This window comes from Mugil cephalus, chromosome 12 (genome assembly GCF_022458985.1).
Source record: "Mugil cephalus isolate CIBA_MC_2020 chromosome 12, CIBA_Mcephalus_1.1, whole genome shotgun sequence".
Lineage (NCBI taxonomy): Eukaryota > Metazoa > Chordata > Actinopteri > Mugiliformes > Mugilidae > Mugil > Mugil cephalus.
Genome location: NC_061781.1, coordinates 19,184,194 through 19,203,275, shown reverse-complemented (window position 1 = coordinate 19,203,275; position 19,082 = coordinate 19,184,194). Strand labels below are relative to the sequence as shown.

Genomic DNA, 19,082 nt, shown 5'->3' with positions numbered 1-19,082 from the left:
AACCAGAGAGAGACAACGTGGTGCCAAAAGAAACACAATATCAAAACAAAAGGACTCCAACAGGGTCTCAATCATTTATTAGGTTCAAGAAAAAAAAAAATGTTACAGTTTATACATAAACAACTAATTTCACATGAAGGTGGAATTTGATATATTAGTAAAAACCAGTGATAAAGAGAGAAAAAGGAACAGCAAGATTTACTGGAGGTGATATAAGAGCTAAAACAAAAGAAGCCTTCTTCATGACTGGTGATCTACACCTCCCATTAGCCATCACTTAGCTAGTGTTCCCAACACGGGGCTGTTTGACACATCGTTAATACAGACATGGTGGTGAAGTTGATCAGAAATAGCAAAAAAACAAAACAAAAAAGACTAATGGGTAACTTTTCATTGAGATAGTGTCTTATGACTGAATCTATGTTAAGTCGGGAGATCCAGCTGAGATTTGATCTCGATCACAAAAATGAAGCGTCGGACAGTTTTGTGCAGCAGCCCAGTTTTGGTCTCCCAGGTGTGTGTGCGTACAGACCGGGTACATTTTATTTATTTATTTTTACAATGACGGATACAAGAGGGCAGAGCAGACAGTGGGGGCGGCAGGAGAGGAGAGAGAGAGGGGTGAGAACACAAGGAGTATTCACCAGGGCCAGAAGGGAGCGGTGCGTTGGAGAGACAGCGTACAAACACTAACCATCAGACTGGGAGGGAAGGGAGAGGGGGGGTTTGCTTGTTTCATATTTGGATTGATATTTTGTAAGGGGGTGAGGGTGCAGGTGCAAAGCAGTACCTTCACCCTCCAAACAGTTGGAGCCACATATAGGGGGGGTTTGAGTGTGTGAGGATCAGCGACATCCACTATCCTCTTTTACCGGTACCCTGGACCCGGCTGAGTGTAGCCTTGGCCGTACGGGGGGCGGTTACGGGCGTATGGGTTAGCAGCTCCGGGTGGAGGCGTGCTACCCGGAGGCGGGGTGAATCCCGGGCGGGATTGATACCCCGGGCCAGGCTGGGAACTGGGCGGCATGTTGTAGTTGGCAGGCTGGGTGGCCTGGGAGGTATAGTTTTGGGGAGGGAAGGCTCCTGGTGGATACTGTTGGCCTCCCTGAGACGGATGGGGCTGCTGCTGCCCACCCTGAAAACCTGGAGCTGGGGCCTGACCGGGGGCCGGGGCCTGGGTGGAGGCAGGAGGGTAGTTCTGAAACTGCTGCTGCTGCGGCTGCGGCTGCGGCTGTGGCGGGCCAGGCTGATGGGCTCCAGCCTGAGGGTTATATCCTGCTGAGAGACGAAGGGAGTCTCGTTAGTTTACTGTCAAAAAAGAAAAAGAAAAAGGCCTATTTTTCAAACTCAGATCAGATATGTTCTTACCAGGGTACTGCATGCCGTACTGCTGCTGCTGCTGCGGTTGCGGGGCACCTGGTTGCTGAGGAGGGTATCCACCTGGAGCCTGGTACTGCTGGTACACCTGACCTGAAGAGGCAGGGGGGGGGGGGAACAAGAACAAAACAAATCTGAGCTTCCAATTACGACTTACGTGTCTATTACATCTGTTAGGGAGGAGAGAAGATCACGCGCGTGCCTTAGAGGGATGGATTTCAACACCTTGAAAGCATCGACTTGCAGTTCCGCTTTTTTCAGCCACGACCAGTTTTACCCCAAACGCGCTACGAAGATTAAATGTAAACGCGTTGGCCTGCATTTCAATGGAAACACCTGTGCATCTGGACGGAGCGACACGTCCAGATGAAAACAGCTGCAACCACTTTGATGCAACTGTTTGTTGCTAACCTCTTCAGTGCACATCACACATAAAGGTTTAGCTCGGAGCTAAAGAGCAGCATGCGGCAGTCGGAGCAGATGTAAACACACTATACGCACAAAGAACCAGATTTCCACAACCAGCGACTTCCTGCTGAATTTTAATTAAGTATGACTTCACCAGCTGCACACATGGAGAATGGTCACATCATGCCTGCAGCCAGACATCTCAGTCATGTACTTTAAAAAAAGTAAATCTTAGGAGTCTTCAAGGAATTTCCAAGGAAACCCGGAGCATCATGTTACACCAACATGGCCAAGAATCGGTAACACATTCTGCCTAACAGTGAGGCATTACACATCTTTTTTTTTTTTTTTGGTTTTCTAAACCATACAAATATTTTTCCCTTGTTATTTTAATTTGCTCATCAAATTTTCCTCTGAATGCTTAAGAGCTCCGCAAACATGCAAAAGACTTGGCAGGCCGGTGCCTTCCCTTAACAAGGCCTGAATCTCCCCCGGCTGGCACGTAATTGAGGTGACGACGCTGGAGGAGCTGGTGGTGATTTTCCACTGTTTGGGAGGGCTGATATAATTGTTGAGAATCTTAAACTGAGCACAGCAGAAAGGAGGGAAAGGAGATTCCTGGGAACGCTCGTGAGATTATACTGTTCTGTGTGAAGTTCGCTACATGTCCTTGAAGACATTTTAGCAACCGGTTCGTTTATTTGATGGTGAAGACTCTACGGGATCTTCTATCACTGGTTTAAATCAATACAGTGGCTCATTCTATATATAAAATAATCAACCGCAGCAAATAAAGAAGCCGTCAAAAACCCCAAATTTAATGTTAAAAACTAAACCCGTCGCGCCTGCTCACACACCGGCTCTAAGACCGTCTCAGCTTACTGTAATGATTTTCACCGCGTTCATTCATTATTCAACGAAGCTCTGCTTCAGACTGCAGCCGACGGTACGCAACACCTGAGCCGGAGGTTTTCAACGAGCTGAGCAGACGGGGGGAAAAGTCTCCCGTTTGTCGCGTCACGTCTAAGGTCCGTCCTATTTACTGAAGCGATGTTTCCATTGCATTAGAGTTGTATGGGAAGGTAATGGAACTTCTACTCAAACCCTCTTGTGTTTCCAGGAAAACTAAATTATTGCTTGTGAAAAACATTAGACTTTGTGTGCAAAAAAAAAGTATGAGTGCGTAAAAGGTTCGGGATTACGCCCCCGGCGAAGGTGTCGCTTATTGGGAATTAATGGATTCCCCCTTCGCATCGTCAACCCTGCGTGGACGCCATGTTGGTGCGGCTGACAAATGACGGCTAAGAACAGCGGTCGGTATCTTTTTACAGAGGTGATGTGGCAACCATCTGTTGCCTCGGCGACGGCACCTTATACACGAGCACTGTCGTCTTTATTGTTGCGCGGAGGCATGTGTGCGAAATTAGCTCCTGCTCTTCCTGCTCCCCTCATCTGTAATCCATCGCGCGTGTTGCGTAAGAGCGACGGAGCGAGATGCGCGGCTGTCGGACCTTTGGCCCGGGGGTTCGTTTCCCCTCTAACGCGGCCAACAGGTTGGTCAACGGGGACACCGATACGACCGAGGGCTTCACTGAAGCATCGCTTTGAAGGAAGAGAAAAGAAAAAAGCCAGTCAGAAGAAAGATTTTCACTGGCGTGGAAAGCGTTTGGCTGCAGTCCTGTTGACCCCTCCGCATGCCTCAAGGAGGAGTCATGGGAACAAAGTCCCACTTTTAAATAAACATTTCACACCGAACGCACGTCTGCCCATCTGATAAAGAGCCTCATGCGAGTGTCCAAGCCGCTCGCACACACACGCTCGTGTTTACAGTTTCTCGCGCAGACGTCGATTTGTTTGCCAAGGGTCCATCACCACCTGACAACAGGAGGAAATCTTTACCACCTGCTTATAGATCTGATTACGGTAACTTAAACCTGCATTAAAAGCCAGCTTAAGGCCACACATGCTCCGCTGGCGTCCGGTCGCTCTAAATACCTTTTATAAACTATCACTGACTGTTCTAGCTGGTTTGTTTGAGCCTGACAAACAGAATCTGCAAACAGATAAAAGGCAAAGACTGAGGAACGGGTCGAGGCCGTCTGCAAGTGCCAACCATCTGCCTCCTTGGAAGAAAAGCCACAGTGAACCGTACTGGAGCAGAAAAGGAGATGACAAACTGTTTGTTGCCATGTTGAGCTCGGTTACGTCTCCCAACAACCTGCTGCAGGAACGAGATGATGGCATCAAACAACAGCTACTAATAAAAAATGATTTGTTGATCTCGAAGGAGAAACAATGTTTTCCCATCTCCTTACATGGACAAGCTGTGCTTCCAACTATTTGGCTTTGTCCGCAACGCGGCTTATCGCCCGCAGGGCTAACGCTGAGAAACTAAACAATCGTTCACATTAGCATGCGCACCTACGGCCAATTTAGAGCTAAACCCTAACAAGGCTGTCTTTGGACGGCGCGCGGGGAAGCGGGAGGGTCCACGTCCAGTTTTTTGATGGAATGTTTTAAATATTTACGATAGGACTCGGAGAACTCTTGAAATCACCATTAGCTTCACACATCTCTACTTTTATCCTCCACTATATCATCGTATGGTTTTAAACACGTGCAAAGGGAGAGTTATGGCTGTAACTAGTGGGGAGAGACTTGCTTTGTGAAAGCAATGTGGCAAAACACCACCGCAACACCGCTCTTTGAGACATGTACCAGTCAAAGCAGCCAAATTGCGGCTGTGCACATAAATGGAAACACTGAAATTACCGGCATATTACCGGTGTATTTGATTACACAACATTCAGATCGCTGCGCCGCGAGGCACTGTTTCAGACCGGAGCGTTTTCAATGTACAACAAACTTGTGTTGGTTGTTTGGGGTTTTTTTTAGGGTGACCAGACGTCCCTGATTTCTGGGGACAGTCCCGGTTTTGAATGACCTGTCCCCTGGCTACAGCTGCCCTGAAAGTGTCCCCAATTTTAGCTTTTTATGAATGAGAAAAAAAAAATATTGCGCGCAAACTACAATTATTACGGTAGCCAGAAGCAGTGTTATTGACGTTACAGACATAGCAGTTTAAATTTGTTTAAATATGAATAAATATGTTAAAATAAATGAAACTGTCCCTGTTTCTTCATTTCATCTTGATAACAATTAATCTGTAAATGTCTCCAGATTTCCACATCAGCAGTCAGCGCTAACACAGAGTCATGAAAACCTGTTTTACTACTAGTGTGACTATGATATTTACTCATCATCACAGTAAAATAGTCCATCCTTAGTCAATTTACTGCATTAATTCCTCTCTCAACCAGTAGAAAATGTTGTGACACGTGATATTTACCGTCAGCACCGCGCAGCTCTAACTGTTTCGTCTTGTGCATTTAGCTCATCTGGTCGTGTGTCATGACAATAAATGAATTAAACATGCATCTGACGCTCATTTGCCACATTACTGTGCATAGAACCATTGCAGACATAATGACGAGTCTGCGCCAACGGCTTGAAACGACGACAAAAACAACAAATATAATCCACAGAAACGCGTCCTCTCATTAGGCTAAACCATGCTAACATTTTACTGATGAACCTCCAGGATGACACCCAAACATCACCACGAGTAGCAAAGCGACGAAACCCGGTAAAGCCTCAGTTCAACAAGAACAAGCTACATATTTGACATGAAACGGACCGACTGCTCGTGTTACAGAAGGAAAAACTGAAGCGCGAGCTGCATTTCTGTTGAGCTGGCAGATCGTGTGAAACATTATGTGTCGCTGGCTAAACGTGTGACTGATTCCTCCGTCCGGACCAACTAAACTCTTACTGAGCCCCGTGGACACGACCAGCGCGAACCAGAAACCAGCGGCGGGACGGAAACAGCCGGCGCTCCCCGGCGCTGCAGGTGTGGTGGTCGGCAGTCAGCACGTGTCGACTGCTCAGAGAGTTTAAAGTTACAGCTCTCACAGGGTGCAACGTTTTTTCTTTTCACTTCCCATTCAGCTGGGTCAAACCACGACTTATAAACAGTCCGACTCACTCACGGCAGCGCGGTAAACAAACACAAGAACAATGCTACAGCCCGGGGGCTGCACCTGCACCTGAGTCGTGACATGAAATAAAAAAAAAAAAAAGGCCAGTAAACGTTAAGTGAAAAGTGTGTATAAAGGTAATGAACAAACTGGCATGTTAAGACCTCATCGTTGGGGTTGGACCAAGTTTTTTTTTCTCCAAATATAAAGTCTGGTCTTACATTAGTTTATCTTTATCTAGGTCATTGGTTTGCATCAAACCAGTTCAGGGGTTCATTACAACACATGAGGGAGAGCCGTGATAAGGCCTCTTCACAGCGAGATAAATATTAATTCCCTGGATACTCGTGTTTACTCCATGTTTAAGGTCAAACCATGTACGACTCCAGGGTTCGTTCTTGAAAGAAAACTGTTGATTCAAGAGCAAAATGGACCCGATTGCTAAAAAAAAAAAAAGCGCAGCACATGTAGTTTATCTGTGAATGAAGACGAGTAGGTTCAATATGTGTCCATCTGTTCTTGGGTTCCTTCTTTTTATTTATACTCAGATCCAAACATCTATTATGGCTCTTTGACAAGCAAGTAATGAAATTAACATGACTAACTACACAATAGTAGCTGAGTATTTGCTGTGTGTTCATTCTTTTTCAAAAGCCTTTCATGTTCCTGTAACTGGTTTGAATGTGGGCCTGAAGTTGAATGAGGCTTGGGTTGAGTTTTCCTCCTTACTCTGTTCTTTTTCCATCAAAGGTTGTTGGTTAAATAACACAAACATCATCTTTGAATGGAGAAACGTGGTTTGACACCGTCACTGACTTAAAAATCCTCCAAAACAACCACCGAGGTGAAACTTTTCTAAAACTACCTCGACTAATGTATCAAGGATTGATAGGACTGTTGCGCCTTATAAACCACCACCTGGGTGTATTTCTAGACATTTTATTGTTTATTGTGAAGCACTTTGTGCCATGTTTAAAAGTTTAGTTGAACAACTTCTTGGAAAACTAGCACTGGATCAGTTTTAATAGAACAACATATTCAAACAATGGCCGATTTATTTATTTATTTTTTCTGGTAAGGACATGTTGGTGGCATTATAGGAGAATTATCTAATTTAACAGCACCACTGTAAAACCTGTAATTGTGTAGCCACCCACGCTGCACGGTCTCTGCCTCCCTGCGCTCATTAAGACTTAATGCCACTGAGATTACTTTCTTAAACGTGCGAGCTTCGGGGTTTGTGTGTGTTTCGGGTTTAGTACAGAAGCTGTAGGGCTTCAAGTAAACATCAATAAATAAATACATAAATAAAATCCTGACCAGCACCACTTATTTTTAAGTTCTTCATCTGTAGTTAGAACGTTTTCCTCTGGCTTCATAAATTTACTTTACATCTTTCTGAGTGACTTCGATGGAAAAAAATAAATAAATAAACAAATGATGCGTTCACGAAAACTCGCAAATAAGAATTCTATCTTACAACATGAACACTTTCAGAGACACCTGACAATATCCCTCATCAAAAAAAAAAATTTTAAATGTTGATCTATTTTTTTTTTTTTAAATTGACATCAAACGCTACACAAAAATCAAAATGTCAAGAAAAAAGTTGACCTTCAAACCTACTCTACTCCACAGAAGAGTATTAGGGATTAATTAATAATTAATTATGAATAATTAATTAAAATTAATACTATAAAACTGTATTGTGATTATTTGTTTAGTCATAATGTTTATATATTATACTGGACTGTTGCGTGTAAACAATGACGTGGATATTGTCACACACACTGACTCCTTGTCCACTGAGGGGCGTGAACTCCCCGTCCGCCCATAGAGCCCTGAAGCCGGGTCCCAGACACACTGTGGTCCTGGAAGTCGCATGCAGCCAGGTCTCCACACAAAACACAAACACTGCTCATGGCACACTCCCTGCCCACAAGCGCACACAGTTTATCCAAAGACCTCACGTTCTCCATGAGCACAGACGGTGCAGCCAGTTTGTATTTCGATCTTTTTCCTGAAATTTCAACTTTTTTTTCTCGAGGTGCACGATGAAAAAATAAAATCTATGAGCGGCCCCAATACTCTTTTTGACGCCGGAGATCGTGCACGGTGCGGGAACACTCACCATCCATGCCGGCTGGAGGTCCCTGCTGCACTCCAGCGTAGGGAGCCTGCGGCTGGGGGGCCACTCCAGGCTGAGGGGCTGCAGATGAGGAGGAAGCAATGCTGTCAGGGGTTCCTGAGCGCTCCTCTGGCGCAACTGCAGGGGGCGCTACCAAGAAGACAAACGTTCAAAAACGGCGACACAAACACCTCACACGCTGCAGCTGCACAAAAAAACCAAAACCAAAAACGCTGCGGCGTCGTTCGTATTGTGCGGTACCTGGAGCCTGGTCCTCGCTGAGGCCGAAAGCCGAGATGACGTTCTTGCTGACTTCGTCCTGGTTTTTTAAAGGGTCGAAGGCCGACATGCTGGCCGCGCTGACCGGGGTGGCGTGTTTCAGCGTGGGATCCGCCGCCACGACTTTTCCTTCACGTCCGTCCACCGATTCTACGAACGCAAGCCAAAAACATGTCACAGCGCCAGGGAGAAAAAGGGAAGATAAAGTATGGTAATAATGACATGCATGCCTGCAGCCTTTTGGGCTAATTATAAACAGACTTGTTATTACACCGGCGAACAAAAACATGTAATATAAACGGAGATAAGAGGAAGACTTAACAATAAAAGCTGCCAAACGCTCATAAAAAAAAAAAAAAAAAACCCTGATTATTCTCCTGCATTTGTCTCAAAAATTAAATCCACCTGTTTGCCTCCGAGTGGTACTAGACTGCAAACTAAAGATCATCATTTTCTACTTAACTCTGTTATTCCAGGAAAACTAATTGTATTTGTTCAGAAATGAACAGCATGTACAGCAGCCTACGACCAAGACTGCACGTGTTGCTCATAAAAAAAAAAAAAAAAATCTGTCGGTCGCGCGGCTACGATGATGAGGTTTGGGCCTATTTTTTTTACCCTGACATGTGGGCGAGAGTGACCACAAACAAAGTGTGTAATTGCCGACAAATATTCATTCGAAAACACAGATTAAATGATTCTAACAGACTCTGTTGACGCTTATAAACTGTCCCCGTCTGGTGCCAGTGTCTTTGTGGGACGCAGATCTTATTGTGGCGGAGCCTGTCGTGATGTAACTTGTTAAGGAGGTCGAAAAATGGACAAACGTGAGATTGAGAGACTTGTATAGGTGGTGTGAGATCTAAAAGAAAAACTAATTAAAAAAAAACACAGAAAATGAAACATCCTGGTTCTTGGTGAGTCTAGATTATTATTATTCCACTGATACTGATAACAACTCAAGTTCTAGTCCATTAGGTTAACTCATGAAAATAAATCCACTACTTTATAAGTGTCCTACAGTAAATAAGCCTTCATGACTGTTTTAATGTTCATCTTATGGTGAAACACACCCACAAAAGGGGGTATTTGCACTGTGTAATAATTCTGTTAAACTGGGTGGAATTATTTTAGGACACTGACTAAAATAGTATGAAATTTAACATTTCATACTCTTATAAACCACATTCTCCAAAATTAAATCGTTGGATTAATCAACTTTAAAAAAATAAACCACTGAATATCATAACATCCATGATGAGCTCTAGTGCAGCCCTGCCACTGGTGGCGTCTAATGAGCTGGCAAGTCAATGTGCATCAGCGATAAGATAAGATAGTTGGGGGAGTTGTGGGTCCGGTTACTGTGCGAGGAGAAACTTACCACTGTCTGGTGCCGTAGCAGCTAATCCGGTCTCTGTGGGAGGCTCCAGGCTATCGAGGAGGTTGTTGACTTTATTCCTGAGCTCGATGAGCTCTCTGCGCAGGTATTTCACCTGACTGGATTCCAAAGGCCTCGGCTGACCGTTCACTGCGAGTCAACGAGAAGGAGAGGAGGCGTTGCCAAGTCAGCAAACCAAACAAATTCTTTCGATTTGGGGAAGTGGGTTCAGAAAAGTCAAGCACTTCCATCTCTCTGCGGAGGCCACTCTTATTGTGAGTTAAATTTATCCACAGTTTCCACAGAGAATAATCAGTCTGTCGTTTATTCCCACGTGGGGCGATGTTATCTCAAAGCTGGAACCGCTCGCTGACATGGATCGAGATCTAGACGCGAGTCGCGGACGCTGGAATATCTGGGTTAGACAGCGCACAAAAGTGTCAACAGCCCAGCAGATGGTAAACCAAACCAAATGTGGCTAGAAAACCAAAAAAAAGCATTGGCTCATAAACCCAGAAACACTTGAATCTCTATAGACAAATTATAAATTTAAAGTCTGTACGGGCCAAAGAGCTGACAATATACTGTTACTGTACCAGGGAAACATCTGAACTGCACATTGCGGCAAAAAAAGCTGGAGCTTCTATACGACCACAAACATTCACAACATGTTGGTCACTCCATTCGACTGGATGTGTGTCACTGGTGGACGGTGGAGATTTATGGTAGATTAACAGCTCAGCTCTGCGGTATAATGAGCGCTGGCGTAAACGGACGTAAACTCGGTACCTGACCAGCTGTACAATAAGCACGTGGACGCTGTGAATAATGATCTGTCCCAGTTCTGTTGGCTGCACGGTTTAAATACCAGGGATCACACAGATCATCGATCACAAGCTTTTATTCTACAACACGAAGCCATTCGCTTTTAGCAGCCAGACTGACAGAAGAGCTGCGCGCTTCACAATCACAAGCCATTGTTCCACGTGGGCACCTCTAACTCCTTTCAGCCCCACATTTTTTTTCCCACTGCAAATTGACTTGGGGAGTGAAATTTTTTCCACTGCAAAAGATTCAGTGTGAGACACACCACAGTTTGCAGTACATTCCTTTTCGCACACTAGTTTCTCTGTCTGACTGGATAATGCTGAACAGAGACGCACGGTGTCATGAGGCACAGCAGCGCTGAGACGCAGGCTGTCATTAGGTTCCAGCTACTCGCTCTGCCTTTGAATCTCCAACACACGTTGGGAGAGTGTAATTTCCACGTGAGGTCATGACATGCGATGATGAGCCAGGGCTCAGCTTCGGAGAAGAAAAAAAAAAAAAAGAAAAAGAGAAAAAAGAAAAAACTCTTTCGGGCCCTGTGGAGAAGAAGGAGGACAGAGAGTCCGAGAGCCGAGCACATAAAACAACACTCAATGCTGTCATTTCGAATCCAAAAGTAAAAAAGTGTGGGTTAAAGGGCGTATGCACAGGAAGAGGCTTGTAGCCATGTGTTGACAACAGACCACGGGATAAAATTAATCTAGTTGTAGTGATGACAGAAACAAAAAGACTCGGTGGTTGAGCTCCAGGTTAAACAAATCTCAACTTTGAGGCCGTGCAATTGAGACATCATCTAATGGGAAACACAATGTTTTACTTTATTTACTTTTTTTATTAACTTATTATTTATATCTATATCGATAGACTGGAAAATCTGTGCAACTAGTTATTTGAGATATCAGCGAAAAACATTAATTCTTATTTTTATTCAGTTTAATTCATATTAGGCCATTCAATCCTAATTTATACTTTGTAAAATACCTGTAATATCAATAAAACTTTGCGACAAAAACAATCAAATAACACATTAGGGTGGGGCCTATTTACAATTCATCAATGAGCTACACCTGAGGTCATACAGCTCTTGGGTGAGTGAACGTAAGCTCAACAGGGCCTGGCACATTCTTAAGATTACGATCAGGAACAAGTGGTGCAAAAGACCTTTGAGAGAATATCCATCTACTACCTGTCACATTGTTTATTTTCTGAACTAGCGCTAGGAGACAGAGATTCCACCCAAATTAGTCAGAGGCGAGTGCGGACGGTGAAGAGCTGAGGTTTGCCGTGTGAAACATAAGCTGGACTGCCCTCCAGTGACCAGCTGCTGCAACAGCTGTAATAAAAACACTTAAGCTGATACAAACCAAATCTGTGCAACCAGCTGTGGCTTTAACAACTTACCAAACAAAGTCAATTTGAGTATTCTACTACACTGGATGGCAAAGGACAGGTCGGAGCTGTCGAAGATGGTGATCAGGTCATCGTCTGTGAAATGAGGACGAGACCAGATGAGTCATTGCACAACATATCATCCCGGACATGAGCTGCATTTAAAGAGGACTTGTCAGCATTCAGACTTTTAGGTTCCCAGACTAACCTTCATCCTTGTATTTGATGGTGACCTCGTCGTTGCTTTGCAGCTTGCCCCTGAAGACACGCTGCATCATCAGGACTAGCTCATCGTAGGTGATGTCTTCATTGTGAATAGGGATGCGTCTGATGTCGTCGCCCAACTGGGCTTTGATGATCAGCTTCCCGCTCAGGTCCAGCTGGCCGTTCATGGTGCCGTCCGACCTCTTCTGCTCCCACCACTTAACAGAAACAGAGGAGTGATCGATTTAAGTGCAACATTCACGTTGCCCCAGTTTTACGTTCTCTTGTAGTCGACGTAACAAAAAAATGAGTCACGCAAGCGGTGGAACCAGTGCTGCACCCAGTACAAAACGGCGTACAGGTGGTTAGTTAGAAAATTAGGAGGTCACGATTCATTTTCTCAATATTTAAGTCACTTACATTATCTTCGAGGTTATTTTTGTCATGTATTCTCCGTAGGAATCAAATGAGAATTTGTGGAAGACACAGAAATAGTGAGATAAAAATGGTGCTAATCTAATAATAGAATTTATAGTTTGCAAACTTTGGAAAGGATTACTGTACTTCCTGTACATCAGGCGGGACCTACAGTCTGGTCTGGTTCTAGGAAACTGTGGGTTTGTGGATGTTTTGTCAAGTGTTGCACTTCACTATTTAGAAATGATGGAGTAAATGAAGAAACTTTAGATGGCAAAAGTATTGTTATATAATAATAATGTGATAATCAATGTATTAGTATGAATATCTCAATTATTTACAAGTACATGTACATGCCAACCTAAGAAAATTAAATATGTCACGATAGACTGTGTAAATGAAAAATAAAATATTAGTTTTGACCATACTAGTAGCTACAAAGAGGACACGAACACTGGGTTTGTGTAAGTAGGTTAACAGGTCAGTGTAGTGTAGGTTGCCGCCATAGTTGTTACATTAACATCAAGGACATGAAGATTGTGATGAAATTAGAAGCTCTTGTTTACGGCCACTGATCTTTACACTCTTGATTGCATAAACCTTGACAAATACATCAAGAAGAGAGGTTTTCCCTCGGCTTTAAAGATACGATCAAACTGTCTTTCTCAGCAACGGTATCACTCTGTTCAGCTGAGTGTAAGGGTCGAACTTTACCCAGTGAGGTGGCGAAGACTATTATATGCAATTACAGACCTCCTAATAGACTTTGACCCTAAATATCAACCATTTTGTCAAGAGAAAAGCTTTCAACCCCGTTTTAAATCACATGATGTATGATTTATATGCCCAGATTTTGCTAAATAATCTGAGTCAACAGAGTGAAGCTACAATATTAATACATTAAAACAAAGAAGGGGTTAAACTAACGTGTCTCTTAGTGTATGTAGTTGGATTAACTATGACGTTTACCTGCTGCTGTTTTAAGCTGGACTACATGCTAGAGGGAATTTAATTTCCACAAATGCTAAAGCTTTGGCTGTCAGAGCCAGATGAATAATTGGCTGGATGCTAGGGATTGTGTGGTAGCTAACGTTTAGCATACAGCTATGATAAATAGGGGAAACGGCAACAAAAAAAATTAAATTAAAATGAATTAATCTTAGGAGAATCTGAATTAATTACTAATATGTCACTTTATTTTAATTGTACTGCATCTTATATCTGTCAGTAGCCGTGTTGACAGAAAAGTATTTTCACTGTTACCGTATGTTAGGCCGTATTACCACTTCTTTCTCAGTGGTGACACTACGAACCAAAAAAATCGAGCTAAAAACAATAATATGATAAATCACCTACTTAATAATCCCAAGATTTAACGGTAATGAGGCTTGATTTGTTTTCACTTTGTAGCAATGGGTCAGCAAAATTCGGTTTCCCGTGTAACTTGCAATAGCATCAGCTAACAGCTTTAATGAGCACACATAGCTTCGTAACACAACGAATGCTTTAAAATGTGAGTATATCAGTAAGATAACAGTTCTTTTTTTACAACTAACTTCATGAATCGGAGTCGACACCTGTTTGGATCGAGCTAGCACAGCGTTAGCTTCCTGCGTAGCTAACATTAGCCTGCTAGTTAGCAGCATCTCAGTCAGTCAGTGGTAGCATATAAATATAAACTGCTGTTTTAATTAAAAACTAAGTTGAAATACAATACGACCCCCAACCCAAAAAATGTCTTTTACCTGAATCAGACGACTTGACCACGCTGTATTTCACAGGTTTCCCCAAACTGTGAAAATCTAATTTGTTGCTACCCTAGCTAGAGCCGGGGACTAGCATCAGGGTCAGGAAGTGTCAACTTCCGGGGTAGTGATGTGTCATGCGCATGAGACCCGATGCTTGGTAGTGAATCAGAAGAGTCGATTCCCATTGAATGAGAGTGACTCCACACTATTTTTTTTGTCCTTTTGCTTGTTCATCTCTGCTTGGGTGAGAATGGGGACAAAACTTTGTTTCTATTGGAAAGTCACATGGCCAATTACACGTGAGTACTAAAGCACAATTTATTGTTTTTTTATAGTTATATTTTATATTTTATTTTATTATTATATACTGCACAGGGCTGTTCAAGGACCCTCTGCTGGTGCAGCCATGTATATTTGTGCCTCATGAATCTGGCTCACTCTGTAACAACGCCACCCAAACACTGGACGGATCTTTTTTGCCACTCGGGTTAATTTTTGATTCTACTTCCTGCTTCACTTTCAGCTGAAATTGTCTCCGGAAAAAGAGTCGCACCAATGTCTATATCTCCAAACCTCAGTTAACCTTTTTGATTCCTTATTGATCCAAAACAATCAATTTGAAAATTGAGATGAGAAGAAGCTGGAAACTAAGTGGACCAATCACATCGCTTGTCCTCCGCAGAGAGTAGTTTTCATTTCTGGGGAGGTGCATGTCAGCTACGCAGCAATATCTGCAGAGGGTCTGCGGGGGGAGCCTCTGCAATACTTAAGCACAGAAATACAACTTACCCATAAGCACTGTCTGGCTGAAATTTAAAGACATTGGGGGTGGCAGAGCAGAGTGTCTTCACTACAAAATGAAAACATTTATGCTGTTTGTTTACTAAGTTTGGTTCTGTGTTGGCTTGTGTGGATTTGATTGCAATGTTTTGTTCATTTGTTTGTGCAATTAAAGTATTATTGAAATATTAAATAAAATTTGGCTTCTCAAAAAACATTTAATACAAAAGCGCTTCTTAACACACACAAATCATATGTATTTGCTGTGTTAGCGACTCTTCTTTGGGAGTCGTTCTAAAAGAGTCGACTCTCAGAAAAGAGCCGAACTACCCATTACGACTCTGGACTGTCAACGTCAACCAGGACACGTGGCATTCACTACGCGCAGCCGCAGACCATCTAGGACAAAGTGCGTTGTGATAGACTACACACACCACATTTCACCCTCCTATTACCTTCAAATTTACCAAAACTTTTTATCCTTGGGGTTAATTTCACCCTTTTGAAAGTCAAAATAATTATTTCAAATTAAAAAAATCCCAAGTTTATGTGTCAGAGACCTTGTTTGTTGACTACTTAAATACCTCTTTAAATACAACTCCAACCCCACCCCACGTATACATCCAGAATACGTGTTACACGACTATGGAGAAATATGCAGACGACCATAAAATCTCACTGACTGACCTTTAATTGCAAAGAGATATGTTTAGGTGGCTTTATATGATTTATATGAAGTACATATTCTTGTTATCTATAACATTTGGTATGAAAAAATATCATCACAACTGTTATCAAAATAATAATAATAATATTAAGTTGGGGCTGGTGTCCGTGTCCTCATTAAATTAGGAAAAGGCATTATATATGAAGCAAAATAAATTATGTTAATCATATGTTTAAACATTAAAGATGAAAGATAAGATAAAAGGACCAACCAGATGAGGATTAATTAATTTATTTGGTTTGCAATTCATATTTAAGTCAGATCATGATACGCTGGCGTCCTGGTGCTGTAGAAAACATATAAGTGCAGGCAGATATTCTGATTTAACTACAAAATAAAATTATGAGAGGTAGACTGAATGAAGGAGACAACAGCAGCAGCAGAGTCAAACCTGGTTCCCTGAACACATACAGTAGCAATTTCTAAATAAAATGTATATGGTGGAAGAGCCTACATCTTTACAATATTTTCTGGTATTTATTACATAATTCTCTGTTCTGGAAAAAAAACAAACAGTGGTGCTCAATAGGGTGCATGAGTTTCAGTACTAAGACTCCCGACTGTGTGCAAAAACTACTAATAATCTACTTTAAATAAATATTTGTGATATAGGAATTGTACACAATATTCTAGACAAAAACAGTGGTTGCTAAGGTTTGATGTTACATAATAATGATGAATGAACAAGCAGACATAAATAAGACTCTATAACTAAGATAAAAACTGATTTTCCCAGTAGCAGCTCTCTTTACTTCATTATTTCTTCTTCTTCTCCTGAGTGGTGTTGAACCATGAGTCTAGAAGTTTTTTCATGTAATATATCTGCCAGGCGTGCACCTGAACAGCAACTACCATGATGAGGTACATAACGGTCACTGCAGAGTAGCCGAAAATGAAGCGGTAGGCCTTTCCGTGGCGGTAGAGCTGCTGCGCGACAGGAAACATCTCCATGCCACCGTAAATGAGAGGCGCCACCGAGAACAGCCCTGCACTGATCATGGATATGACCAGGTAACTGATATTGTTCTTTGGGAGTGACAGGCTGCTGCAAAGCAGCGGCAGGAGGCTGAGCAGGTAGGGGTACTCCCACTGGTACGGCATGGACACTGTGTCGTGTGACACCAGGTTAAGGTGGCTCACAGTCACCTGTGCAGCCACCAGCAGCCAGACCAGAAGGTGGACCAGGTTTAACTTCCGCACCTCTGACTTCAGGGAGGCGCTGTGAAAACAGAAAGCAAGCGTTTCTCGTTTAGAAATCGCATTCGTGTGGATTAATAAATATATCAGACACACTCAACAGAAGCTACTTGCCTCATCTGGTAATGTGAAGCCACCCTCTCTCTGGGTTTAAAGTCGCCTCCATTAGAAGCAGGAGCTCTGAAGCCAGGACGTGAAGTCATGTTGAGATTAACCTAAAATAAACACATATAACATAAGGTTAGGGTTATTTTTTATCAAGTATGCAATGCATTAACATATGGATAACAAAATGTAGCAATAAACAATGAATAAATAGTGATAAACAAATAGATATTCGGGATATTCAAAGACGTTCAGGCAACAAAAAGATTCAAACGATTATAATTTCCTATACTAGAAAAAAATAATCATTTCGTTCTTTCATCTTTAGCTCACATTTAACACAATTAACCTGCTCCTGTCCTGATATGAGAGCATGGATCCGTAGACAGGTGTAATTAAAAGTCACTGAGGTAAATGAAAAAAATAAACAAAGTATTAACGTAATCAAATAAAATAAGCCATAATAGGGCATTTTATTATCTAATTGATCCTAAAGCAGATTGTTCTGGTTGGTTTGAAGCAGGCTAGCTCGTTAGCTGCTGTTGTTAGCCAGGCTCCTTCGGCATTAACTTATAGTAAGTTATGCTGACGTCGTTTTGATTATCCCTGAGCAATAACAAAAGAGTGCTGATGCCAGGTAGAGTATATATTACCGACAATGCGAAACGCTCCGGGTTTCCTCGTCAAACTCGTTCTTTAAATTCGCCTCGGCGGAAGATGCGTTGAACGAGGAGCACAGCCACTTCTGCGCATGCGTAAAGGCATCCAGAGGCCCTCCCATCGCAGCATCAGCATCTGTCCTCAACACACCCGACCAGGGTCTGAGTCGGAACAGCGGACTGCTACGTTTACTGAATGAATCGCCCTTTAAAGAGGAATCCATCGTGTGATCCTGATTTATCCGTGTGTTCATTTTTATTTATTTATTTGTTTTTTTTTTTGAAGAGGAAGAAGAATCTGGAATGTTTTCTCTCTTTTTGTATTTTTTTTTTCACGATCCGTCTACCAGAAAATGTTTGCAATGGGGACTTTTATTAAATCCAATAATTAAGGAATGTATACTCTACACTCTCCTAGATGTAAAACTGAACATCTTGTGAGTTGGCAACTCTTGTGTACACTATCCTTAAACTATATCCTGCTGTAACTACCTACTTTTGGATAAATTAAATGATTATTGTATGTTATTATGTTTATTACCATGCTACAAATTAGCAAAACTTGTTGGCACATGAGCTTGCAGCTCACTGGGAGTTCTGTGGTGCTGACATGTTCCACTATGAGCTAGTAATATGTTGATATTGTGCACAATATAAATCCAGTTATATGGTTAAACTTATAACAATCATGGCAATTTATACACTTCTTGTCTTAGTTTTAGACTCATGAGCCTCAACAAGTTTTATGTTCACGTACCAGTTTCATCATCATCTGATTTTCATTCTGTTAAGTTTAAGATGGTGTCAGCAACATTTTGTAATTAAACAATCTTTATTTAGAAAAAAACAAAACGGACAAAAAGTACAAACTTAAAACAGTAATACATAGAGTATTTTGTTACAGTGAAAGTATTAGCACCATGGTTATTTTCCATTAAACACTGATTCATGTTCTCTTCATTGCATGTAGATGATCAGCAGTAAAAATAATAAATTACTGACATAATAGTTTTTTATATATATAAATTGCTGCAACATTCAACACTTGCTTTCAGTCCATTAATTGTAAAACAGCAAAACGTAAGCACAGGATGTGGATATGATTATCTCACTTCAAACAAAATCCTATTATCCCGCTGTAGAAGATTTCCACATCAAAATAAGCATCCAAAATTAATTTTGCACACATGTGAGTGAGTTATTTGTACTGTTGAAATTGTTTCTTTACAGAAGTGTACCCACAAACCTATCTGGAAACATCAAAACAAAACACTAACTTTACATTCTCACACTTTGAATGTCACCAAGAGTCAGTCACCAACATACTTTCTCAATAAGACAATTATTTAGTTTTGACGACATAAGCTTTGTGTTCTTCTACAGAGTACATTTAATTCTATTAATCATCAGCTACAGATAAG

At 42.0% G+C, this 19,082-nt stretch overlaps 2 protein-coding genes across 4 annotated transcripts; both read right to left on the bottom strand.

The window, feature by feature from the left end:
* Nucleotides 1-55: 55 nt before the first annotated feature.
* On the bottom strand, nt 56-14,314 carry tfg (trafficking from ER to golgi regulator). 3 transcript variants are annotated; one of them, XM_047600356.1, is made up of 8 exons: nt 14,191-14,314; nt 12,033-12,246; nt 11,837-11,920; nt 9,611-9,757; nt 8,212-8,379; nt 7,954-8,100; nt 1,369-1,470; nt 56-1,278 (listed from the first exon to the last, which is right to left on the bottom strand). In XM_047600356.1, exons 2-8 carry the CDS (start codon nt 12,214-12,216, stop codon nt 869-871), a joined length of 1,242 nt encoding a protein of 413 aa, XP_047456312.1. In that variant the 5' UTR covers nt 12,217-12,246; nt 14,191-14,314; the 3' UTR covers nt 56-868. The 3 variants fall into 3 exon arrangements, with proteins under 3 accessions (XP_047456312.1, XP_047456313.1, XP_047456314.1); XM_047600357.1 differs by having other exon boundaries at nt 56-1,275; XM_047600358.1 differs by having other exon boundaries at nt 7,954-8,031.
* A 1,601-nt stretch (nt 14,315-15,915) lies between these two features.
* Nucleotides 15,916-17,806, bottom strand: jagn1a (jagunal homolog 1a). Its single transcript, XM_047601008.1, has 3 exons — nt 17,656-17,806; nt 17,012-17,112; nt 15,916-16,919 (listed from the first exon to the last, which is right to left on the bottom strand). The coding sequence occupies exons 2-3, from the start codon at nt 17,098-17,100 to the stop codon at nt 16,457-16,459; spliced, it is 552 nt and encodes a 183-aa protein (XP_047456964.1). The 5' UTR covers nt 17,101-17,112; nt 17,656-17,806; the 3' UTR covers nt 15,916-16,456.
* Nucleotides 17,807-19,082: the final 1,276 nt, after the last annotated feature.